Genomic DNA, 26753 nt, shown 5'->3' on the forward strand with positions numbered 1-26753 from the left:
GAAAAATGAATTTGTATAAATATTAACTTTAGTGCCCTCCACAGAAGAAAGTTGTCAGAGGTGATAAGGGAAAAGACTGAATGAGACAAGAGGAGCAGGAACGCCTGATCTGTAGGACCCGGCTACAGTCCTCCTCCATATTCCCACAGTTGTATCCAGAGATTCGCAGTGGAAGCTTCCAGCGTACGGACATAGTATTAGAGGCAGACGTGAGCTTTGGCGCTATGGCCTGTGACTAGGAGTCCTTCAGACAGAAGCTGGTGGTCCACTGTCCATGAGGTGGAGCTGAACATGTCGGCTTATGGCTGAATCCGATGTCACAAAAGAAAACGGCACAGAGACAAAAAATCCTGGACAGAATATCAGAAAGGGCATCTGTCACCTTTACTGCGTCGTCCTGCCAGTGGTTGAGCGGCTGGAGGTATAGACGTGTGTGCTTGTTCTGCGGGGGCATGCATCCTACGGCTGTTTTATAAGCTAGGTAACTTCAGGGAACCCTTTCTGAAAGCAGTGAAGCTGTGAGAGTGCGTCTGTGGCTCAAACGCTTTCTGGAGCAGGAAAAAGCCTGACTAGTTTAAGGGTTTTAAAGAAGGTTTTATGGTTCCAAACTGTAAAGAGAGTTGCTGTTACTGATCAGATATCTTAAAATCCGTAGCAACTTCTGAAGACCTAGTCGACAAAATTGCAAAACAGCTTAGAGTGGGCAGAATCTCCAACCCTCCCAACACTCCTCCACTTGGGACTGAGAATATCGCCAAGGAATAGTCCTCAAGACGTAGGCTCTTCCAGGCCGTTCACCACCTCTTACCCCGAGGAATTCTCCGTAAAGGATGCAGTGGATGAATCCCAAGCTTCGGGTAAATCCACCTCATTTGGTCTCCTAACTCTTATGGAAAAGGAGCAGTCATCCGATGTGATCTCTGGCATCACCGGGTATCCCGGAGGGCTTGAATAGGCCTTCACTGTAGGGCTAAGTATTACTGTAATTAATGCCTCCATGGGCTTTTATGTTCAGAGGGGACCTGCAGATGAGAAGCGTTGTGTCACCAGGACCACTTACTGGTGGATGGGGTCAGACCAGATGGTTGTGAGGTTAGCTAAGTCTATAAAGATGGCTGAACGGTTCAAGGGCAGAGGAGAAAACTGCACATCCTTGCCGTAGTTTAGGGAATTACTATAGGGGAACGCATGTAGAAGAACAGATGATACCGTGACACTGGATCATAGAGGTATGGCCTTTGCTATCAGCACATTGTCATCAGTGTGTGCGGACAGCCAAGCTCCGGAGATGGCTGGTAGTTTGTAGCTTGAAGTTCACGATCTGGTTACAAGTATCTTATGTAGCAGGTAGAGCGTATGCCATGGCGTTTTCTTCATCTAGCCACCACTGGCCGGAGCGTCGTGGAGAAAGAAGGCATCTCGTGTCCACAACAATGATGGAGTCTGATATGGGATCGGTCCCTCTACATTAAGCGTTCATTATCAGCTACAACATGGCAGATTATTCTGCCATACGGAGGACGTAGGTGAACGAGTAGATGATACACAGAACAAGGTAGGAATCCTATCCTTTAATGATATGTTACTGAAACAGTTGTCATTGTCACGGATGTCAGTCGTTTGCTGGAGTAAGCTTGGTCTTAGATCACATAGTGGAGCCCTCCCGAGCATTTTGTTTGCAGCTAACAGCTGATCTAGGCTATAAGCCAACTCCTTGGTGTCCAGGTGAGACGTCCAGTGTCCATAGGGCTTTTGGGGAGGCTTCGGCTTGTGTTGGGCTTTGTGTGCACGGGTAATTTTGAGACCACGCGCTTTAGATCGGCTCTTACTTTGGTCTTTTTCACAGCTTTCTGAGTCAGTGAATTGGTGGCAGCCAATACACCGGCAGGATCCAGTTTGTTCAGTGATTTTTGGAATAAAGGAGTCAGCATTTCTTGTTTAGGTGAGAAGATGTAAAACAGATCAGATGGGTGACGGATGTGGCATTAGACTAAAGAGGATGCCAACCATTAGAAAATGGCTGTCAATAAGACCTCCAGTAAAGGCCCCTCTTACTGCACAGGGATGCTTCACCTGCTAAAAAAAAAAAAAAAAATTCTTGGTAAAATTGAATATGGGTGATGCAAAAATCTGATCCTAATGGTTCAGAATCGGTCCACTACTAGGTTAGGCCTAAAAGACTGCACCACCAAGAGGATTGGCCGCTGGGAGTCAAAGATGTAGCCTATATAGGAGGCCGAATTGTTAGCTTTTGTGTAAATGTTGGTTCAGGTCCTCTAGTTCTATGGATTTTAGACCGTTCCTATATTTTCTGGGCCCAGAAGAAAGCAGCAAGAAGATACTCCAGCAATTTATTATTTGATCCTCGGCAGTGAACGTTTCTGGATGATAAAGAAGTCTGTTGGAATCGTCTGGGGGAAGAACTAAAAAAGGTACTCTAGACGTGGTCTACTCCAAAAGTTAGTAATTGTACGAGAGAATGGATTGTGAAATCTAAGACATAAGATTTGCTATGGGGGGTGAAGAAAGAGATTGCCGGTCTCTAATGTTTGTCCCCAACCACTAACTGATTGATAGGGCCGTGGAAAGCTTATAACTCTACTGGGGGTTTTCATTCAGGCAATTAGATCTTGATGGCTTCACAACAGGATTACATAGGAGTGATGGTGCTAATTTGTCAGACACCAGGTTGGACATTTTTTAACTGGGGTTGCAGAATTTCATAGAAAAGTGTCTGTGGTGTTTTTCTGGGGCCGAGCCTCTGAGCCTTGACGTGTAGGATAATCGCCCAGCTTGTGCCAGGTGGCTTTCGTGCATGGTCCAGTGATTCTGATAAAAATACATATATACTTTTTAATCCTTGTTTGAATAGAATTTTTTTTTTACATAAGTTCTAATGTCATCCTGAATGTGAAAGCATAGAGATGAAACAAAGTTTCCAAAAAATGACTGCACCCTTCCCTCTTTATGTAAGCATGCCTCAGCCCAATCCACCCAAGGCAGAAACGACAGCTTGTCTAAAAAGATCATGAAGGCAGGAGCCTGGTCGTGAATCCATACCTGCAGAATAACTTTAAAGTGAACCTGTCCGCTGTTTTGGCCTCTATAAGATGCAGCCACCGCCTTTCAGGGCTTACCTACAGCACTGTATAATGCTGTAGGTAAGCCCCCGGTCCGACCTGAAAGAAAAGAAAAATAAGTTTTTATTATACTCACCCTGGGGGCGGTCCGATCCAATGGGTGTCGCAGGTTCTGGTCTGGCACCTCCCATCTGACGCCGCCCTCCTGCTTGCTTCCTCGCTTCCGGCATCGCGCTCCTGGGCAGGCGTACTTCTCTGTCCTGTTGAGGGCAGAGTAAAGTACTGCAGTGCGCAGGCGCCGGGCCTCTCTGACCTTTCCCGGTGCCTGCGCACTGCAGACCAACATGAAGGCCAGGACCCAACATTTGTAGACTGTTTGCTAAGGTCTTCGCTGAGGAGTGAGATTTGGCGGTATGATTGTGGCAGTAACGCGTCTCTTAGGTTTAGAGATAACTATGGCCTAACCTTTTCAATGCAGCGTTCCTTCAGGGGGCTTCTGTCCTTCAATGTACTGATTGGCTTGTAGGGATGCTTGTCTTTCGCTAGGGTAGCTAGTAATTTGCCTGTCGTATTTCCTCAGCAATAACATTTTGGGTTAATTGGACCTGCTGGTGTGATGGATGGCCGTAGAATATGCTTGTTGTGGAATCTTTCTGTATGCTTTCCTCCTCCATGACACACAACTCATGATAGGGCCTCTCATAATGGCCTTAGAAGAGGCCCATGTTATCAGTATGGGTGATGCTGTCATCTCGGAAGTCATTCCGGTGTAATATAAGAAATTCTTTGAAATCATTTGACTCTGCCAGGTAGGACGGAAGCCTCCAATGTCGTGTCCGAGGGTCTGGAACCATTAAAGTCAGGATTAGTGAAATAGAAGCATGGTCTGAGATCAGTATTGGATACATGCGGGAATTGTGATGTTGGATAAACCATTGTAAGAAAGTAATGAATTGGGGGAAGGACCGATGTGTAAGCGAGTGGCGGGTGTACTCTCTAGCTGCAGAGTCCATCATTTCCCATGAAGTGTAGGAGAGAGGCGGTGGCTTCTGAGGTCTGTGGGGAGGATGAGGAGTGATCTAAGGTAGGACACTGTACTAAATTAAAGTCCTCTCCTACTATTAGATGGTTGGGCCCAAGTCCCAAAAGAATCTGCAGAATCAATGTGAAGAAGCAATATTGGTCATGGTTGGGAGCATATAGATTGACCAAGAAATATATTTTGCTGGTTATTTCCACCTTCAGTATTGGATATCTTCTCTGGCTGCACTAGTGGATTCCTGAATGGAACATGGCAGTCCCTTCTTAATGAGAATGGCTACTCCGCGTGATGATGAAGTGTGCGAGGCGGTATAACAATCGTCTGTCCAGGTGCTATTAAATTACCAGGCCTGTCAGCCCTCCAGTATGTCACCTGAAGAAAGACCACATCTGGTCACAATCGCCTCAGGTGGATTATAGCTTTTTTACGTTTGAGAGGGGTGTTAAGGCCCGCCACGTTCCATGACAAAAAACGCAAGTGTGATGAGGTGTAGGTAGTGTTGGAGTCTGGTGTCTGAGGAATACGCCTCCTGAGTCCCAGGGCAAGGTCCGAGCAGTATACAGCAGCAAGGTGTGTTCATCCTTTTGGTCCTAGCGAGCCGTAGGTATGAACAAATATTAAAGGTGAAAAGCAGAATGGGTAAAAACGGTAGGAAACAACAGAGAACAATATTTTCAACTTTACAAATCCGTGCTAACGGCCTGCCGAGAACATACCAGCGAGCCATTCCATCACCAAAGAGAACTTGTCATTGTGGAAGCAGTCTCCCTACAATAAAAGATAACGTGTATAACAAGTTCTATAGCTCATCCCACTGCGACATCTCCAGCACGACGGAATCTTCCTTCCGCCACCTCTAGGGCTTTGTAAATAGTTACACAATCTCCATCTTGAACTTCCAGTTTAGCTGGATACAGTAGATGAAATCTAATGTTTTCCTCAATCAATAGACAACAGGTAGGTCTTTACCAAGGTCTAAGTGAAGGGCAGCAGGAAGATCTTTGGTAAGGTATTCCATAAGGCGTTCACCGCTCACTAGCTCCGTGATGCCCACAAAATGCAGATTTCTGTGGTGATCTCTGTTTTCCAAGTTCTCCAGCTTATAGCTTAGTAAGCATTTCTCGCTCTGTAGCTTGACTTTGTTGGAGAACGGTCCTCAGTTCTGTAGGCTCAGTTTCATTGAGCTTAGCTGGGTACAGTAGATGAAACCTAATGTTTTCCTCAATTAATAGACCACTGGTGGGCACAAATGCCTTGCGTTCTTGAGCTACGGTCGCAGAGAAATCCTGGAAAATTAGAATCTTAGAATCATGGATAGTCCGTTCTCGTTGTCGTCGATATGCTCTTAAGACCTTTTCTTTCATGGCCCAGTTGAGATATTTTGTTATAACCTGGCGAGGTCTAGTACTTTTGCTGTCTCGGGTAGGCCTTGGGAGACCAAGTCTATGCGCCCATTCTATCATCGGGTCTTTACCAGGATCTAACTGAAGGGCAGCATGGAGATCTTTGATAAGGTATTCCATAAGGCGTCACCACACACTGATTCCAAGATGTCCACAAAATGCCGATTGCGGCGGTGATCTCTTGTTTTCCAAGTCCTCCAGCTTATCACACATTTCTCGCTCTGTGACTTGACTTTGTTGGAGAGAGGTCCTCAGTTCTGTAGCCTCAGTTTCATTGGACTGGACTCTGTTTTCTTGTTCTGCAATTTTTTGAGAATTGGTGGTAATTTCAGCAATGGCTGTAGTGATGGAGAACGTCAAACTGTTAAATGTGGTATTGCTAGGAAATTTCTTTGGCCACCAAAGTTGCCTGTGTAGAGTGTTGCATCCATAATTAACACAAGCGAGATCCCGCGTGGTGAGGAAGCGAGTTGGTGGCACAAACCCTTTAGCAGGTTGTTTAGGTGGTTTCGAGGTGGGTTTACTTTTGTGCATTGTAGATGGCGATTGTGTGTTGAGTGGTAAAGGCACCTACAAACGGGTGGATTTCTCTGCCTGCGTTTTTATCAGGTGTTTATCCATTACAACTCCCACTAATAGGAGATAGTAGATGAATGGTCGACAGAGAAGGTTAGCGGATTAACAAGTTACAGGCCACAGTGAAACGAGAAGTAGGAAGACTGTCGAAGTCCAGTTATAATATCATGGTCTTGGGTGGTGGGACGCGGGTCGGTAAGATGGGATGCTTATTTGCTGCATATGTCCCCAGATAATAGGTTGGAGAAGATCCGTGTGGCCAGCAGGTAGTGCGTTTGTCTTTGATCTTAATGTCCTTATAGCCTGCAAAAAGTGTCCCCCGAGAAAACCACACCAATACTTTAGTGCGGTCGACCGGTCGCTCCCCTCTTATGTTGTGTGATTTACACACAGGGCTTCCGGAAAGAGAAAAGGCAGCAGCTTCTGCAAGTCAGCAGTATCAGGGGCAAAATCCCCCCACAGTCAGATTCTTTGGTGATAGGGGTGACATTGTGCAGAGTGGGCTGTATAAGCAGGAGCCGGTATAAAAGGCGGTCATGCTGGATGTCCGCTCCCGGAAGTCCTCAGTGCACCATTTCAGTTATGAGCAGGAGATGGCACCAAAGCTCCAAATGAACACTTGTAGTATAAGACTCTAGGACCGAGCAGCCTCTGGAGCAAAGTTTTAGGTTTCCTGTTTCATGGGTGTAATTAAAACCTTTCCTTGTCCCCTGGGGAGGGGTATACAGGGGGTGGGTGACAGGAAAGTTCTGGTAGTTGCCCCCTTCTAAGGTAGCTAATGCTGTGGGATACAGGCTGGTGCTCGGGTCCCTCCAAAATGCGTCAGCTAAAGATGTTTTACTGTGTGGCCGGAGGGTACTATTGAGCCTGGATGCCTTGGATTGTCTGGCTGGTCAGGATCTCGGTCAGATATGTCTGGCAGGGTTTACGGCCATCTTGGATCCTTATTTGTCTTTTTTTTATTCACTGCTCCCCTTCCCCTTATCTTGTAAGCTTTTTTCTGCTTCCTTATTTTCCTCCCTCTTCCCCTCTCTCTTGTATGTCTCCTTTGGTTTTTCACCCTTCCCTCAGTCCACTTTCTCCCCTCTTCCCACTGGGCGTCCCCTCTCCGAGAGGAAATCAGGGAGCATGAAATCACACGCACGGCTGAGGCAGGGCACTCTTACATCTGAGCTGCGCACCCCTCTCCCACGCCAGATTGTGTCCGCCCAAGATGGCGCCGTGAGTTGACCAGAGCGGCCGGAGCTGGGAGTGGCAGCACAGGTGAGCGCTGTGTCAGCGGCAGCCGTAAGGAGTGATGCGGCTGGGTGGTCTGCGCCGCAGTCTGGGACCAGATCGCGTTCTGCCGCAGCTTGCTGCTCTGTTCGCTCCGGAGGGGGCAGAGTGGAGGAGAACAGGCAGCGCGCAGGGAAGAGCCGCTGTGTCGTGTCGGTAACTGCTGGCGCGTTTGTGCTTCAGGCGGTGCAGAGGAGAGGGAATGTTCCGACTGATGGGAGGGGGCAGGTCAGAGGCTGAACAGGATGTTGGTGATTTCAATTCCCTCTGTGGTTATGGGACTCACCAGCTCCACGGTGAGGATCCTGCCGCCTCCTCTGCACTGAAGGAAAGGACAGCTTAGGGGGGTATAAGATGGTGTCTTCCCTTTCTCTGTGGGTCAAGCTTGTTCAGCTCCTCAAGTGTCTGTGGAGCCATTGATCCTTGGAATTAAGATCCCAGAGTCGTCCCCCACTGAATTAGTGGGGTCCTGATAGAATCTGTTAAATTTCTAGAGTCTTGTAAAACAGGATATGTTTCTTCGTAAGAGCAGGAGCTCTTTGAGAGGGTATCCCAGAGCAGCCAGGCCACAACTTCTCATTTTTTAAGGTTAGTTATCATATGTGAGTAAAATCTTATGTAACTCACAATAAACATCATGGCCTGTTTAATCCACGGATAAGTCTGTGTTTGTTCTTTCAAGGTATCATTCATACTATATAATTAGTGGGTCTTGTGCTACCAGGATGTGCTTTACCAAAAAGCTCTATCTTGGTCTCATCTGTCCCAGAAGGATTTTGGTTACTCACCTACATTTTGACAAACTGCAGTCTAGCTTTTTTTATATCTGTGTCAGGAGTGGGGTCCTATGGGGTCTCCTGCCATAACGTTTTTCACATGTGGACAGACGCTTGCACTGACACTGATGAACCCTAAACCTGCAGGATCGCGTCTTTGGAACCCGACTATCCTGCATTACCTTTCAGCAATTTTTATCTGCTGTCCACGTCCAGGGAGATTAGCTGCAGTGCCATAGGTTGTAAACCTCTTGATTATGTTGAGCACTGTGAACAAAGCAACATCAAGATCTCTGGAGATGGACTTGTAACCTTGAGATTGTTATTGTTCAACAATTTTGGTTCTGCTCTCCCCTTTCTGTTCTCTATGCTTAGTGTGGCACGCACAATACAAAGATTGAGGCAACTTCTCCGCTTTTTATCTGGTTTTGGGTGTGATTTTCATATTTCTCACACCTGTTACTTGCCACAGGTGAGTTTGAATGAGCATCACATGCTGGAAACAAACTTTACCCACAATTCTGGAAAGGTGTCAACAATTTTGTCCAGCCCATTTTGGGGGTTTTAGGTAAAATAAAGGCAAATCGGACATAATTTCCTTTGTGTGTATTGGAACAACACACAAAAAAGAGAAAAATCATGTGGAATTGTAATAATTGTATTGTTTTCATCCTCTGAAACAATTTCAAGGGTGCCAAAACTTTCAGCCATGACTGTATAACACTGGTACGGGGGCACTCTGCCAAGTCACTGTATTTAGTATGTGATTTGAAGCTGTGTGTCTTATCAAGGGTATGGGGCACTCCGTCTAGTCACAAGAAATTGATGGATGATTGATTTTTACTTTACCCCCTCAGATCCCACAATGCTGACGGATATGATGAAGGGGAATGTGACTAATGTGCTGCCCATGATCCTCATTGGAGGATGGATTAATATGACCTTCTCTGGATTTGTGACAAGTGAGTGATAGAGGGGGACGAGGAGGATCAATTGGAGGAGGATAAACATGATGAGGTGGATGAGCAGGAGTATGGGGATTAAGGAGGAAGGGAGGATGAAGTAGAGGAGCAAGAAAATGGGGAAGCAGGATGATGAGGAGGAGGAGGAAGATGGGGAAGAAAATGATCCTTGAGGCAGATAAGTTCAGGATGAGGAGATCCAGAAGGATGGATCCAGGAAGGATGGAGCATAAAGTGGAGGGGGAGGAGGATGGGAACGAGTAAGAAGTGGAGGAGTGTGGGGTTGGAGGGGAGGATGACGTGGAAGAGGAAGGTGAAGTGGAGATGAGGATCTATAGGGTGATGAGGAAGAGATTAATGGGGAGAAGGATGTTGGGGAAGAGGAGGATGACTGTGATAAGGAGGAGCAGGAAGATGAAGTGGGGAAGATGGTGAGTAGAAGGCGGAGGAAGATTACAAGGCGTGAGAGAATCATGATGGAAGAGGGGAAGATGAGGGGGATGTGATTTGGAGGAGGATCTAGAGAAGGACGATGGGGAGGAAAAGAATGATATAGAGATAATTAGGAAGGATAAGTACAGGAAGGAAGATGATCAAGGGTTGGAGGAGGACGATTATGATGGGAAGGAGGAGAATGATGTTGGGGCGTATGATGAGGAGGAAGATTAGGAAATTTAGAATGGTGATTAGGGGATGGAGGATGATGAAATGGAGGATGATGAGAATGATGAACTCAATTCATGATTGGTTTGTGGCTTTCTGTTGGCATCATGTGATCCTCTTCTGATTGGCCTGTTCTTTGTTGTTTTAGCTAAAGTCCCCTTCCCCCTCACCCTGCGCTTCAAGCCTATGTTACAGCAGGGGATCGAGCTACTGTCACTGGACGCATCCTGGTAAGAAACCCCGAATGACTGGAGGAGCGCCGTTATTACATGCTTCTACAGTCACAATGTACCCACTTGAGCGCCACGTGAAAGTCCTATCCACATCTCTCAGCACCTAGTACATAAAGAAGTCAATGTGTTTCCTAAATATGGAGAATGATAAAATTATCTAAGATGGTAGGCAGGAGCGACGTTGCCGGAGGGAAGACATCCGAGCGTGTGGATAGAAGTAGAAAGCCGTGGGGAAGGGTTAATTACACAGAATTGTATCTGCGTCATGGACGGCACAGACCGTAGGAACACCAGTGTGTGACATCACCACATGTTGGGGGAGATGCGTGACGCCACCACACGTAGAGGGGAGATGCGTGACGTCACCACACGTAGAGGGGAGATGCGTGACGTCACCACACGTAGAGGGGAGATGCGTGACGTCACCACACGGAGAGGGGAGATGCGTGACGTCGCCGCACGTAGAGGGGAGATGCGTGACGTCGCCGCACGTAGAGGGGAGATGCGTGACGTCGCCGCACGGAGAGGGGAGATGCGTGACGCCGCCACACGGAGAGGGGAGATGCGTGACGTCACCACACGGAGAGGGGAGATGCGTGACGTCACCACACGTAGAGGGGAGATGCGTGACGTCACCACACGTAGAGGGGAGATGCGTGACGCCACCACACGGAGAGGGGAGATGCGTGACGCCGCCACACGTAGAGGGGAGATGCGTGACGCCGCCGCACGTAGAGGGGAGATGCGTGACGTCGCCGCACGTAGAGGGGAGATGCGTGACGTCGCCGCACGGAGAGGGGAGATGCGTGACGCCACCACACGTAGAGGGGAGATGCGTGACGCCACCACACGGAGAGGGGAGATGCGTGACGTCACCACACGTAGAGGGGAGATGCGTGACGTCACCACACGTAGAGGGGAGATGCGTGACGTCACCACACGGAGAGGGGAGATGCGTGACGCCGCCACACGTAGAGGGGAGATGCGTGACGCCGCCGCACGTAGAGGGGAGATGCGTGACGTCGCCGCACGTAGAGGGGAGATGCGTGACGCCGCCGCACGTAGAGGGGAGATGCGTGACGCCGCCGCACGTAGAGGGGAGATGCGTGACGTCGCCGCACGTAGAGGGGAGATGCGTGACGTCGCCGCACGTAGAGGGGAGATGCGTGACGCCGCCGCACGTAGAGGGGAGATGCGTGACGTCGCCGCACGTAGAGGGGAGATGCGTGACGTCGCCGCACGTAGAGGGGAGATGCGTGACGTCGCCGCACGTAGAGGGGAGATGCGTGACGTCGCCGCACGTAGAGGGGAGATGCGTGACGTCGCCGCACGTAGAGGGGAGATGCGTGACGTCGCCGCACGTAGAGGGGAGATGCGTGACGTCGCCGCACGTAGAGGGGAGATGCGTGACGTCGCCGCACGTAGAGGGGAGATGCGTGACGTCGCCGCACGTAGAGGGGAGATGCGTGACGTCGCCGCACGTAGAGGGGAGATGCGTGACGTCGCCGCACGTAGAGGGGAGATGCGTGACGTCGCCGCACGTAGAGGGGAGATGCGTGACGTCGCCGCACGTAGAGGGGAGATGCGTGACGTCGCCGCACGTAGAGGGGAGATGCGTGACGTCGCCGCACGTAGAGGGGAGATGCGTGACGCCGCCGCACGTAGAGGGGAGATGCGTGACGCCGCCGCACGTAGAGGGGAGATGCGTGACGCCGCCGCACGTAGAGGGGAGATGCGTGACGCCGCCGCACGTAGAGGGGAGATGCGTGACGCCGCCGCACGTAGAGGGGAGATGCGTGACGCCGCCGCACGTAGAGGGGAGATGCGTGACGCCGCCGCACGTAGAGGGGAGATGCGTGACGTCGCCGCACGTAGAGGGGAGATGCGTGACGTCGCCGCACGTAGAGGGGAGATGCGTGACGTCGCCGCACGGAGAGGGGAGATGCGTGACGTCGCCGCACGGAGAGGGGAGATGCGTGACGTCGCCGCACGGAGAGGGGAGATGCGTGACGTCGCCGCACGGAGAGGGGAGATGCGTGACGTCGCCGCACGTAGAGGGGAGATGCGTGACGTCGCCGCACGGAGAGGGGAGATGCGTGACGTCGTCGCACGGAGAGGGGAGATGCGTGACGTCGCCGCACGGAGAGGGGAGATGCGTGACGTCACCGCACGTAGAGGGGAGATGCATGACGTAGATGATCCCGATCGGCCATCACTGTCGAGTGGCCGATCGGGATCATCTGGTTCCTGACATGCTCAGTTGTGCTCTGAGAACGCTGTTATGGTGGAACCACAACCTGGGTCTGAGGGCTCCTGGTGATTTCTAATGTTTATGCAGTGTAAGTGTCTCACACCTTTTAATCATTGTTAATCGAGCTGGATCAATGAGTTGCGGTGGGATATAATGTTTTGCTCTCTAACATGCCCCTTATATATATATATAAACACTATGATGGTTCTCATATTTACTGCAATGTAATTTTCATACACTTTGATTATGATTTATTTTTAATATATGCTAATTTTTGTATATTGGTAAAATGAAGAGATCTGTATAAAAAGTGCACTATTCTATGGTAACACTGTGCTGGACAATGACCGTGCTGTGAGGGCGAAACAGCGCACCACTTGGCGCTGGAGTAAAGTCCACTTTTTTCCTGTAACTGGAGGCTGCCTGATTTTTTTCCTATTTGTATTTTTGCGTTGGACAGCCGCATTACTCAGGACTATTGCACCCAAAATCTGCTCAAGCTTGTGCTGCTGTGTCTGTTTTTTCTATTTAGTACTCTTTTCAATTCTCCTTCCCAACAACCATCCCTCCTTTTCTAGCACCAGTCGTACTCGACCAGAACCCAAGTTATAGTCCAGATAGGAATATTAACCCCTTGTACGTCCAAGGTCAGAACCCCCGCTTTGATGAGATCTCACACGGCCATATTGACGGAAAAATAAAATAGTTATGGCTCTGTAAAGAAGGGGAGTGAAAAATGATAAAGTAAAACCAAAAAAAGCTCCGGTCATTAAGGGGTTAAGTCCTAACCCTCTCTGTGTCTGGCTCGGCTGAGCGGCGTGCGCTCCTTTATTGGGCCCGGCTGAGCAGCGTGCGCTCCTTTATCAGGCCCGGCTGAGCGGCGCGCGCTCCTTTATTGGGCCTGGTTAAGCGGCGCGCGCTCCTTTAACGGGCCCGGCTGAGCAGCGCGCCCTCCTTTATTGGGCCCGGCTGAGCGGCGCGCGCTCCTTTATTGGGCCCGGCTGAGTGGCGCGCACTCCTTTATCGGGCCCGGCTGAGCAGCGCGCCCTCCTTTATCGGGCCCGGCTGAGCAGCGCGCGCTCTTTTATCGGGCCCGGCTGAGCAGCGCGCCCTCCTTTATTGGGCCCGGCTGAGCAGCGCGCCCTCCTTTATCGGGCCCGGCTGAGCGGCGCGCCCTCCTTTATTGGGCCCGGCTGAGCAGCGCGCCCTCCTTTATCGGGCCCGGCTGAGCAGCGCGCACTCCTTTATCGGGCCCGGATGAGCAGCGCGCACTCCTTTTATCGGGCCCGGATGAGCGGCGTGCAGGTCATGGCTGTAGATTATCTGTAGTCATTAAACTACAAGAATTAATAGCTCAGGCCTCCCAAGTATAAAGTTTGTCGAAGTATTCATGTCTGTTCCTCTTGGAATGAGCCCCTTTTTCAGCCAAGATGAGAGACTTCACGTTTCAGGTCTTCCCCGTGGATGGGGGTCTCTCTCTGAGATCTAATTTTTAGCCGTTTCCTGGCGGTGAACATCACGTGTACCATAGTGATTTTCCCACGTCTTCCACCCGCAGCTCAGCAATGTATCCCAGGACACAAATCCGGGGTCTCTGCCCTGTGCACTCATCGGCCTGGTCTGTGAGGCTCAGAACCACAATCCAAACTGTGTATGACGTGGGCAGGAACGGGACACAGCCTGGATTCCTCCCCAGAACCACACTGTGTGCACACGGTGCAGATCTGGTGCGGTTTTTCCTGACCGATTTTCTAGATAACCCTGAAACAATCCTGATGCCAGTGGAGAGGCGTGACGTGTCCTGCACACGTTCAGTGTTTGTGACTGCAGCAAATAATCTGCGGCGTCGATTCTCTGTGCGGGTTTCCTGCCACGAGATACAGAACCGTTACTCCTGTGTGCACCACCCTCATAGTTGGGTCTGATGCCCATTCTGGCGGTTGCAAGCAGTGTAGAGGATTTAGTTTTGTTCCAATCTCCTCCCTGTGGATTGTTTTCGACATTTTCTTACCTCCCTTCCGAGTATGTTGTCTTGGGTCTTCTTTGCCGCACCTCATCATACAATCCAATCCTCATCATGAAATATCATAAACCAGGGCCATACCCAGAAATCCGGCCACCACCGCCGCCATCGTGCAGCAGTGATCCACCATCCTAGATATCATTCCATCAGCCCCGTTTACTGGCAGGATACAATCCACATTTATGCCTCCAGTAAATCCGGGCAACGTTCTAGATCTATATGATCACAGAATCGTCCACACGTTAAATCTTTACTACATAACATTGCTCCTAATTTAAGTTTAGAAAAAATGAAAGTGTGGATTGGTCCTGGGCAGAGCGGACAGGCCAGGTGCCCACCATCAGGACTAGCAGCGCTTTGGGTGCAGCGCATGGTCGCTGCGTTCTGATGATGCAGCAGGTAAATCCGCATGTAGTGCATGGCTCCGGGTGAGATGACATGCTGCAGCTCGTACTCCCGCACCGCGGGGCGATTACACAGCGGCAGATAGAAGCACAGTGAGCGCAGGATTTCTGTATATCCACGGTGCTTGTAGAAGGCAGCACAGGTGAGCGGTGTCAGAACCGTGGCCTTTCTGCTACCTTGGATCTAATCCTTATAAACAGGGAGGAAATGGTTGAGGAGGTAAAAGTGGCTGGGACCCTAGGAGGTAGCGACCATGCTATTTTAGAATTTTGGATAACTAGAGGCGGAAGACCTGTGAAGACTCAGACGTCAAGGTTAGATTTCAGAAAGGCAGATTTTAAGGGATTCAGAAAGAGAATTGGAGGGATCCAATGGCTGGATATCCTTAAAGACAAAAATGTCCAGAAAGGATGGGAAATCTTGAAAAATGAAATTCTCAAAGCACAGTTGTTAATTCCGAAAAGAGGGAAGAATAGGAAGCATTTAAGGAAACCAGGATGGATGAACACAGAACTTAAGCACATGCTAAAAAGGAAGAAAAAAATGTTTAATAAAATGGAAAGAGGGAGGCATATCTAAAGAAGAATATAACGCTGTCTGCAGAACCTGCAGGGCACAAATCAGATTATCTAAAGTGGACAATGAATTGAGGCTTGCAAGAGATGTCAAAAGCAATAATAAAGGATTTTGGGGATATGTCAAAAGTAAAAGAAAAGTCAAAGATGCTATAGGATTTTTACAGGATGAAAATGATGAAATGGTAAGACAAGATGTTGAGAAGGCCGAACGTTTAAATTCCTATTTTGCATCTGTTTTATCTCAGAAAGGAAATGTAACATCAACTGTTCTTCACTGTCCTATTAAGGGAATAGAAGAATCCAGGATATCTATAAACAGAAAGATAGTGAGGAAACACTTAGCTAACCTAAATGAATTCAAGTCTCCAGGTCCAGATGAATTACACCCCAGAGTACTGAAGGAGATAGTAGAAGAAATTTTTGAACCCCTCTCCATAATCTTTGAAAATTCTTGGAGAACAGAAGTCCCAGAAGACTGGAGAAGAGCAAATGTTGTTCCTATCTTCAAAAAGGGGAAGAAGGTGGACCCAGGCAACTATAGGCCGGTGAGTCTGACTTCTATACCAGGAAAGATCTTTGAACAAATTATTAAACAACATGTATGTCAGGACCTGGATAAGAATGAAGTGATTAAACAGAGTCAGCATGGGTTTGTAACTAATGTCATGTCAGACTAACTTAATTTCCTTCTATAACGGAATCACTGATTGGGTGGATCAAGGAAATGCTGTAGATATAGTATATCTTGACTTCAGCAAAGCATTTGACAAAGTCTCTCATACAATCCTTATTGAAAAAATGACTAAGTATGGAATGGACAAGGCAACTGTTAGGTGGATTCATAACTGGCTTAGTGATCGGACCCAAAGAGTGGTCGTAAATGGCTGCACATCCAGTTGGAAGAATGTCTCAAGTGGGGTACCACAGGGCTCTGTCCTGGGCCCTGTATTGTTCAACATCTTTATCAACGATTTAGATGAAGGAATTGAGGGTAAACTGATTAAATTTGCTGATGACACAAAGCTAGGAGGGATAGCTAATACTAGAGAAGAGAGAGAGAAGATTCAAAAAGATATAAATAAACTGGAGAAGTGGGCAGCAACTAACAGAATGGTTTTTAACAGGGAGAAATACAAAGTACTACATCTGGGCAATAAAAATGAAAAAAGCATATATAGAATGGGAGGAATAGGGCTAAGCAACAGCATATGTGAAAAAGACTTGGGTATACTAATAGATCACAGACTGAATATGAGTCAACAGTGTGATGCAGCAGAAAAAAAGGCAAATGCAATTCTAGGATGTATTAACAGAAGCATAGAGTCTAGATCACGTGAAGTCATTATTTCCCTCTACTCCTCTTTGGTCAGACCTCATCTGGAATATTGTGTCCAGTTTTGGGCACCACATTTTAAAAAAGACATCAACAAACTGGAGCAAGTTCAGAAAAGAGCGACCAGAATGGTGACCGGTCTGCAAACCCTGTCTTATGAGGAAAGGTTGCAGGATTTGGGATTGTTTAGTTTGCAAAAGAGAAGACTGAGAGGAGACTTAATAGCTGTCTACAAATATCTAAAGGGCTGTCACATTGTAGAAGGATCAACTTTATTCTCATTTTCACAAGGAAAGACTAGAAGCAATGGGATGAAACTGAATGGGAGGAGACACAGATTAGATATTAGAAAAAACTTTTTGACAGAGTGATCAATGAGTGGAACAGGCTGCCACGAGAAGTGGTGAGTTCTCCTTCAATGGAAGTCTTCACACAGGCTGGACAGACATCTGTCTGGGATGATTTAGCAAATCCTGCTTTGAGCAGGGGGTTGGACCAGATGGCCCAGGAGGTCCCTTCCAACTCTACGATTCTATGATTCCATGGATCGTGGACGCGTATCCCTAAAGGCAACAACATAGTGTCGGAACCAAGGCCGGCTATGCTGAGAATCACAGACGATTATCTGACACTGACACCTACGGCACGTTAACACCACACATAAGTGTGCACGTCCGCTAAGATCATTGTTGAGAACACAAGCTGGACATGGAAAACCCCTGTCTGAGTGTCCCGTGAAACCGCGTCCCAAAGTACAGAAGCCCTTACTGGCGCCTCCGAGCCGCCCCACAGGGTCCGGAATGGGGTCTCTCACTGAACCGCTCTATCACTATTACAAATTGTGCGAGATTCCAGCAGATATTAAACACATGGGTGATTTTCTAATAATTTTGGATCATATAGACCGGCAAGAAAAATGGAGTCCAACCCCAATATATGTAGAAAGCCTACAGTACACGCATCCCGCAAAGCACAGGCATCACATCCATGGTGGAGTCAGGACACAATCAGGGTAATATCCATTTCATTAGATGCTTTATTATTTATTTGGACACATAATGAAGTGATGGGCGCCCGTCACTGCTGCCACCACAGCTGATCTTTCTCTTGCAGAATTTGAAAATATACGTCTAGTACTTTCAATCCACGTTCCAAATCTCCCTGTGCGTATCGCGTGGATGATGTGTTCGTTGTAGCGGCGGCACAGAAACGCAATGTAACAGCTTGTATCCTACCTGAATGCTGATACAATCAGCCCGAAACTTACCTCGGTGTTCGGAGGAGACTCTACCATTTCTGGATGTAGCAATCCACATAAATGAAGGCAGAATCATCACCAAAACATATAGAAAATCGACCAGCAAATCTGCTGCATTAGCAGAGCGCCATCCGCAGCACACGGAACGATGCCCCTCGTACATCGAGGAAAATAAGAGACCGTAGTTTAGAAAAACAAATGAACGGTCAAAAAGAGGCTATGCATTACCTCTACTGAGAGGCGGCTGAAACGGCCAGCACAAAACCATACAAAGAACTAATAAAGCGCAAACCCACGAGAGGTTTCTTGGCAGTTGTGAACAAAATTTTTGTTGGTCTATCTGAGCGTGGTTTTTATTTTTTTTTAGAGAGCCCGAGTTTCAATTTGTTAGTCACAGTTTGAACGCTGCTGACTGGGATTATCAATTCCTTGGATATCTTTTTGTATCCCTTTCCTGTTTTATACAGTTCAACTACCTTTTCCCGTAGATCTGTTGCCAGTTCTTTTGATTTCCCTATGACTCACAATCCAGAAACGTCAGTGGCTGGATGAAAGGAGCAGGAGTCTGTCTGGATCCCAGAAACTCACTCAGCTTTTATGCACACACACGGATTACAAGCAAACAGGTCACAGGTGAGGATGTTACCTTTAGTAGCCAGTCAAACCCATTTGTGTCAACTTCTGTGCATGTTATCAGGCCAAAATCACCAGGGTATGTGAACTTTTGATCAGGGTCATTTGGATGTTTTGGGTTATGATTTAACCCATTAACGACTGCTGATACGCCTATTAACGGCGGCTGGTAATTGTACTTAAACCACAACGCCCCTTTTTAACGGCACTGAAGTTTAAGGTTATTGCGTCCCCAGCATCGGAAGAGAACATAATTCAGGTCGGTTTTTACCGACCTCGGTATTGCAAAAAAATTTTCTCTCTCTCCTCTGATGTGATCTCACTTCAGAGGAGATAGGGAGGAGGGGATCTGGGGGACCCTATCACAGTGATCAAAATAAAAAAGTATAATTAACCCCCCCCTTTATGACCCCCTTAGTTAGGGAAAAATAAAATTAAAAAAAAGATGTATTTATTTCCATTTTCCCATTAGGGTTGGGGCTAAAGTTAGGGTTAGGTTTGGGTTTAGGGTTGGGATTAGGGTTAGGTGTGTGGTTAGGGTTATGGCTGGGATTAGGGTTGAAGTTAGAATTGGGGGGGTTCCACTGTTTAGGCACATCAGGAGCTCTCCAAACGCCACATGGTGTCCGTTCTCAAATCCAGCCAATTCTGCATTGAAAAAGTCAAGCAGCGCTCCTTCCCTTCCGAGCTCTGCTGTTCACCCAAACAGTGGTTTACCTCCACATATGGGATAAGGGATATAAGCGTACTCAGGACAAATTGCGCAACAACTTGTGGGGTCTAATTTCTTCTGTTACCCTTGGGGAATATAAAAATTTAGGGGCGAAAAGATCATTTTTGTGGAAAAAGATTTTTATTTTCACGGCTCTATGTTATAAACATCTGTGAAGCAATTGGGGGTTCAAGTGCTCACCGCACATATAGATAAGTTCCTTGGGGGGGGACTAGTTTCCAAAATGGGGTCACTTGTGGGGGGGCTTCCACTGTTAGGAACATCAGCGGCTCTCCAAACGCGACATGGCGTCTGCTCTCGATTCCAGCCAGTTCTAAATTGAAAAAGTCAAATGGCGCTCCTTCCCTTCCTTGCCCTGCTGTGCGCACAAACAGTGGTTAACCCCCACATATGAGGTATCGTCGTATTCAGGAGAAATTGCACAACAAATTTAGTGGTTCATTTTCGCTTTTTACACTTGTGAAAATAAAAAAAATGGTTCTGAAGTAAAATGTTTGTGAAAAAAAATTAAATGTTCATTTCTCCATCGCCTCATTGGGGAACACAGGTACTGTGGGTGTATGCTACTGCCGCCTGGAGGCTGACGCTAAGTGGAAAAAAAGAGGTTCGCTCCTCCTCCGCCGTATACACCCTCGCCCCTGTTTCCTGACTGATTTTTTTTTTTTTTTTTTCTCATGAAGATAAGACAGGTGCGACGGACCCTATTGAAAGAGTCCGATCTCCCCATACCAACATCGGGCGAGCACGTGCGAGTATCCCTCCACGTATCCTCTCCCGCAACGAGGGTTTTTTGTCCTTTTTTCGCATGAAGATGAGGACCATAGCCAGATGGATTCGTTTGACTATTCAGGAGTCCTACTGCGTAAGAAGTGCGTCGATTCCAGCAGGGATCAGAGCACACTCTACTCGGGCAGGGGGCGCCTCTTGGGCGCTTCAGCACCAGGCGTCGGCGGAAAAGGTTTGCAAGGCAGCAACCTGGTCCAGCCTGCACGCGTTTACTAAACATTACAATATCCATACTCGGGCTTCGGCGTATGCGAGCCTGGGTAGAAGTATTCTCCAATCAGCGGTGGCGCACCTTTAGACAGGAGGTGCATGTAGCTTGGATCGGTGAGTCAACTTCCCACCCAGGGACTGCTTTAGGACGTCCCACAGTACCTGTGTCCCCCAATGAGGCGAAGGAGAAACATGGATTTTTGTGATAACTCACCGTAAAATCCTTTTCTCCGAGACGCTCATTGGGGGACACAGCACCCACCGTGATAGCCAAGTGGCTTCTGTTTAATATGCTCTCTGTATGAGATTAGGGTGATTATTTTCTAGACAGGTTGTTACCTGCATTAATGTTGATGTCTAATTTTTGTTTGGTCTCCTACTGCTTTTGCACCAAACTGGTTTCCGCCCGCAGTCGGGGCGAGGGTGTATATGGCGGAGGAGGAGCTAACCTCTTTTTTTTCACTTAGTATCAGCCTCCAGGCGGCAGTAGCATACACCCACAGTACCTGTGTCCCCCAATGAGCGTCTCGGAGAAAAAGATTTTACGGGGAGTTATCACAAAAATCCATGTTTTCTCCTTCCACATTACTTCAGTTCCTGTAAAGGGTTAATAAACTTCTTGAATGTGGTTTTGAGCACCTTGAGGGGTGCAGTTTTTAGAATGGTGTCACTTTTGGGTATTTTCCATCATATAGGCCCCTCAAAGTGACTTTAACTGTGAGGTGGTCCCTAAAAATGGTTGTGTACATTTTGTTGTAAAAATAAGAAATCGCTGGTCAACTTTTAACCCTTACAGTATAACTTCCTAACAAAAAAATTTTGTTCCCAAAATTGTGCTGATGTAAAGTAGACATGTGGGAAATGCTATTTAAGTATTTTTTGTGCCATATCTCTGAGTTAAGGGCATAAAAACTAAAAGCTTGAAAATTGCAAAATTTTTAAAATTTGCCATATTTCCATTTTTTTCATTTTTCATAAATAAACGCAAGTCATATCGAAGAAATTTTATCACTAACATGAAGTACAATATGTCACATTAAAACACTCTCCGAATCAGCGGGACCCTTTAAAGCATTTTAGAGTTATAACCTCATCAAGTGACAGTGGTCAGAATTGTAAAAATTGGCCCGGTCATTAAGTAGCAAATTGGGTCTGTTACTAAGGGGTTAAAAAGAGAAAACACAGTAGTTTGACAATAAATGGCTTCACCCAACCACTAACCATGAGTGGAGAAAAAGTTTTGGTGTTATCATTCATATTCTCTGAAAAAAGGCCAAGAAAGCAAAAATTCTGCCGGGGTGTGTAAACTTTGAGCACAACTGTATGTAGTACACAGTGTATTGTCAGTGTACAGATAAACACGTAGTCACTGCTAAGTCTGTGTTCGCTGAAGTCCTCCATCTTCGCTTTTTTCTTCATCCAGCACAGACAGCCATCACTTCTTTCAGCCAGGACACATCTCTCCAGAAAATAAGTTATCTATAGCTGATCGCTTTTTTCTTCTGCACTACATCAAATGAAGAAAGAAAGCAACATTGCACAATAGCAGAAGCCTCCCTCAATTCATCATTTGCTGTCCCCCAACTTCAGTTCATAGAGGGGAGATGTGACATCACCACACGTAGAGGGAAATTTGGGATGCAGTCAGACAGGCTGTCCAATATTGGTCATCACCGGCGTTTATGAGCGAGAGATGTGACGCATGATGTATCCACGTTCCATCTCCATGGTGACTCAGCATCAGTCCTGGTGATCGTCCAGTGCTGTCCCGAGTGCCAGATGTGGACTCCTGTGTCACTAATGCGTTGTCACCAGACACCACAATCACTAGATCTCCACCCTACGACCTCCTCCTGTGCGGTGACATCAGTGACTCTCTGGATCTGCCCCCCAACCACAGGCATCACTGGCACAGTAGGGTCCATATCCGATGCTATGCTGGTATGTGCCTGGACAGACAGGAAAAAAGGATCATAAAGAAAACTTGGCACTCAACTTCTAGAAGTTTTTTTGGGGGGATTTTTGAATGCAGCCAAAAAATAATATAGATGTTTCGGCCTCACTGGCCTTCATCAGTAACTGTAAATGAAAAAATGTATACAAAATATGATATTTTCATTGTCAATCAATACAAATTACAGCAAAAACATACATGAAGTATATACAGGATTGGGCAATCTAGAATGACATAGAATAATATCTATTCAAGCCAAAACGGAAGCACACTAGCGCCATAACATGCAAATATCAAAAATGAATTGCATTACTGCATTAGAAATATGAAAAATTAAGAAAGTTTAGCGCATAAAATGGCCACGTTATGTGTACCTGGAAGCCACGGTAAGGTGTTTCTCGTTTTCCAGGACCCTGTCTGTGCCAATCCTCAGGGTCCACCGATTGTTATGGCCAGATATTTCCTTTAGCAGGTGCTATGTGATTCCGGCTCCATGCCCAGCGCCAGTGCATGACCAGGCACATTAAAGTGGTCGGCCACCTTTTTTCATCTATTCATTTATATGTAGCCTGGTGTTCTTGCCTCCGCTTCTTCACCTTTATAGACTATGGTGCCACTCCTATTATCGCACTGAACGTGATGTCTGGTCTGTCTCCTCATTTTTTCTACCAGGTCTTTTACCCCCATTTGTTTATAATATTTTGTGTCCTTTCATGGTAGTTTCGCGCCATATTAAGCGGATCTGGTTGTTCAATTCTGACATGACCCTATGTGTCTAGATATTATTCTATGTCATTCTAGATTGCCCAATCTTCTATACACTTCATTTATGTTTTTGTTGTAGTTGACAATGAAAATATCATATCAATACAAATCCTATTTTGTATATATTTTTTCATTTATGGTTACTGATGAAGGACAGTGAGGCCGAAACGTCTATATTATTTTTTGGCTGCATTAAGAAACGCCCAAATAATTCTAGAAGTTGAGTGCCAAGCTTTCTTTATTATTCACGTATGGTGTGGTGCCCTACTTGAGCACCTTCTGGAGTTGTGCATACGGTGTTTTTCCTTAGACAGGAAAAAAGGACTTAAAAATCCTGAAATTTTCTTTTAGCAAAAACACACCATGAAAAGTAGCCTCACCAAACCTTGTCCAATGAGCACTGCACTAGCAGGATGCAGCAGGCTCCCACCGATAAAGGCTGGAGCAGCGCAGGTGCCCTCCACTGATGAGAACAGCCACCCTATCACTAAAATAGTGATGATGAAGGTGTTGGCTGCCTAGAGGAAGAAAGCACACAGGTGCTTATGTGACTTATGTCCTAAGCAAGCCCTGTGCTGCTCCAGCCTTTATCGGTGGGAGCCTGCTGCGTCCTGCTAGTGCATTGCTCATTGGACAAGGTTTGGTGAGGCTACTTGGCATGATGTGTATGTGCCTGGACAGCATCGGAACATCACTGAACTCTTTATGATCATAGAAGAAAGAATGGCCGACAGCAACTTCTGGATCCAGGAGAGGCACGTTCAAAGTCCAAAGACCCAGTTGGACATCACAAAATCCAAAATAATGAAGAGGAACAGCATCTCATCCGGGTGCTTGAAAAAGACCATGTGATGGTCGAAACGTCACATTTTTTGTCATGGTGAAATAAACGTCTATATGTTTTTCACCCGGATGAGATGCTGTTCCTCTTCATTATTTTGAACTCTTTATGATGTCTTCTGAATACCGAGGATATGATTGTGTCTGTCTCCTTTGTGAATCGCCCTGTAATGGATGCAGTCAAGAGGGATATACACTGTTATGTGTGTGTGGGGGGGAGTTGTGCCCTGCATCCAGCAGCCATGCACGTCCAGCAGTCATAGGTGGCCAGTAATCGTGTGTCCAGCAGTCATCGGTACTCAAGTCCAGCAGTCATGGGTATCCAGCAGGCATCAGTAACCCACATCCAGTAGTCATGGATGTCCAACAGTCATCGGTACCTGCGTCCAGTAGCCATGGGTGTCCAGCAGTCATTGTTACTCCGCTTCCAGTAGTCATAGGTGTCCAGCAGTCATAGGTGTCCAGCAGTCTTCTGTACCCCACATCCAGTAATCATGGTTGTCCAGTAGTCATGGGTGTCCAGCCGTCATAGGTGGCCAGTAGTCATGGGTGTCCAGCAGTCTTCTGTACCCCACATCCAGTAGCCATGCGTGTCCAGCAGTTATCGGTACCCGCGTCCAGTAGCCATGGGTGTCCAGCAGTCATTGTTACTCCGCTTTCAGTAGTCATAGGTGTCCAGCAGTCATAGGTGGCCAGTAGTCATGGGTGTCCAGCAGTCTTCTGTACCCCACATCCAGTAGCCATGGGTGTCCAGCAGTCATTGGTACTTCGCTTCCAGTAGTCATAGGTGTCCAGCAGTCATAGGTGTCCAGCAGTCTTCTGTACCCCACATCCAGTAATCATGGTTGTCCAGTAGTCATGGGTGTCCAGCCGTCATAGGCGTCCAGTAGTCATGGGTGTCCAGCAGTCTTCTGTACCCCACATCCTGTAGCCATGGGTGTCCAGCAGTCATTGGTACTCAGTGTCCTGTAGTCATGGGTGTCCAGCAGTTATCGGTACCCGCGTCCAGTAGTCATGGGTGTCCAGCAGTCATTGGTACTCAGTGTCCTGTAGTCATGGGTGTCCAGCAGTTATCGGTACCCGCGTCCAGTAGCCATGGGTGTCCAGCAGTCATTGGTACCCGCGTCCAGTAGTCATGGGTGTCCAGCAGTCATCGATATTCCACGTCCAGTAGTCATGGGTGTCCAGCAGTCATTGGTACCCGCGTCCAGTAGTCATGGGTGTCCAGCAGTCATCGATACTCCACGTCCAGTAGTCATGGGTGTCCAGCCGTCACAGGCGTCCAGTAGTCATGGGTGTCCAGCTGTCTTCCGTACCCCACATCCAGTAGTCATGAGTGTCCAGCACTCATTGGTACTCAGTGTCCTGTAGTCATGGGTGTCCAGTAGTCATGGGTGTCCAGCAGTCTTCTGTACCCCACATCCAGTAGCCATGGGTGTCCAGCAGTCTTCTGTACCCCACATCCAGTAGCCATGAGTGTCCAGCACTCATTGGTACTCAGTGTCCAGCAGTCATAGGTGTCCAGTAGTCATGGGTGTCCAGCAGTCTTCTGTACCCCACATCCAGTAGCCATGGGTGTCCAGCAGTCATTGTTACTCCGCTTCCAGTAGTCATAGGTGGTCAGCAGACATCAGTACCCCACATCAAGCAGTCATAGGCAACCTGTAGACATGGATGTCCAGCAGTCATCGATACTCCACGTCCCGTAGTCATGGGTGCCACATCCCTCTGCACAGCAGATCTGCCACGGTGTGTGTGCGTGCTGCTGATCCCTCTGCTCCTCTCTCCGCAGGGTCAGCTCTGCTTCCTGGTACTTTCTCAATGTGTTTGGCTTGAGGAGCATCTACTCACTGATCCTGGGCCAGGACAATGGTAAGAAGTGATCAACAGCGCCCCTCACTGCCTGGGTCTGTGATACGCAGATCACTACACAGCCTGCCTGACCCTGTTGTTCCTCTGCCCGGTGAGGGGTCTTTTAACGATGGCTGAGCAGCTCAGTAGTGTGAATGGGGATGATGGGAGGTGGGGACCACTCTACCCTTTGTTTCATGGGCCCCCTCTTTAGGCAGAGGCGCTGTCTCTGGAATATGGGGATGATGGGAGGTATAGTAACCAGTGTTTCATGTCCCAGCTGCGGACCAGTCGCGTGTCATGCAGGAGCAGATGACCGGCGCGGCGATGGCTATGCCAGCTGACACTAACAAGGCATTTAAGGTGAGTGCGGCCATCTTGGCGCCTGAGACCGGGGGATGGTTAGGTGCCTCCTGATTCTCCACTACGGTGTGCAGACACCTGTCTCTTTCTATCTGTTCTCAGACGGAGTGGGAAGCGCTGGAGCTCACGGACCACCAGTGGGCACTGGACGACCTGGAGGAAGAACTGATGGGGACAGACCTGAACTTTGAGGGGATGTTTAAGAGAGAACTGCAAACCTCCATGTTCTGAGTTGGTGAGCACTGACAGCAGAACGTGTGGCAGAGAAGGATGGTGGCTGTAGTCTCTTCAGTTTCCCTCACCACATACCTCAGCTGACCACTTGTGCATGGTCCAGGCTGTGGCCCCCTTGCTCCTGTTACAGCATGGAGACCCTGGGGCTGTAATGTCAGGCACGTTCTGCTAATACCCCATCATTGCTAGTTGTTAGGTCATTGATTCCTGCCGATGGCGGTCCCTGGTCAGGGTGATTCGGGGACTCTGCCCTGGTGGTCTCTATCCCTTTTATTCTCAGTTTGTGTTGTGTTATTTATCTCTAATAAATCTTTTATAGTTCGCAGTCGTCCGCTCTCGTTATGTGGGGGGAGCGCTAATGTGGGATAATGTCTCGTAGTGCCGCTAAGGCTTTGTTCACACACAGTGTTTCAGTTGCAGTTTTTTTTTCCACGGCTTCCTAAACCTGCTCTCTGGACAGTACAAATGCTGCGTTCAAAACCATTTTTCAGCATTTAAAACTTTTTTGGGTTGTAGATTACATGAC

At 47.8% G+C, this 26753-nt stretch overlaps 1 protein-coding gene across 1 annotated transcript in view; it reads left to right on the top strand.

Annotated features, from left to right (window-relative positions):
• EMC3 (ER membrane protein complex subunit 3) overlaps positions 1-26548 on the top strand; it is a 40725-nt gene extending 14177 nt beyond the window's left edge. Inside the window, exons 5-9 of the mRNA XM_073564321.1 lie at positions 9010-9114; positions 9926-10007; positions 25572-25651; positions 25911-25993; positions 26096-26548. Of these exons, the coding sequence (XP_073420422.1) occupies positions 9010-9114; positions 9926-10007; positions 25572-25651; positions 25911-25993; positions 26096-26224 (479 nt within the window). The 3' untranslated portion in view covers positions 26225-26548. The remainder of the gene's footprint in view (positions 1-9009; positions 9115-9925; positions 10008-25571; positions 25652-25910; positions 25994-26095) is intronic.
• Positions 26549-26753: the final 205 nt, after the last annotated feature.

This window comes from Dendrobates tinctorius, unplaced genomic scaffold, assembly GCF_039654945.1.
Source record: "Dendrobates tinctorius isolate UK_male_01 unplaced genomic scaffold, ASM3965494v1 ptg000449l, whole genome shotgun sequence".
Classification (NCBI taxonomy): Eukaryota; Metazoa; Chordata; class Amphibia; order Anura; family Dendrobatidae; genus Dendrobates; species Dendrobates tinctorius.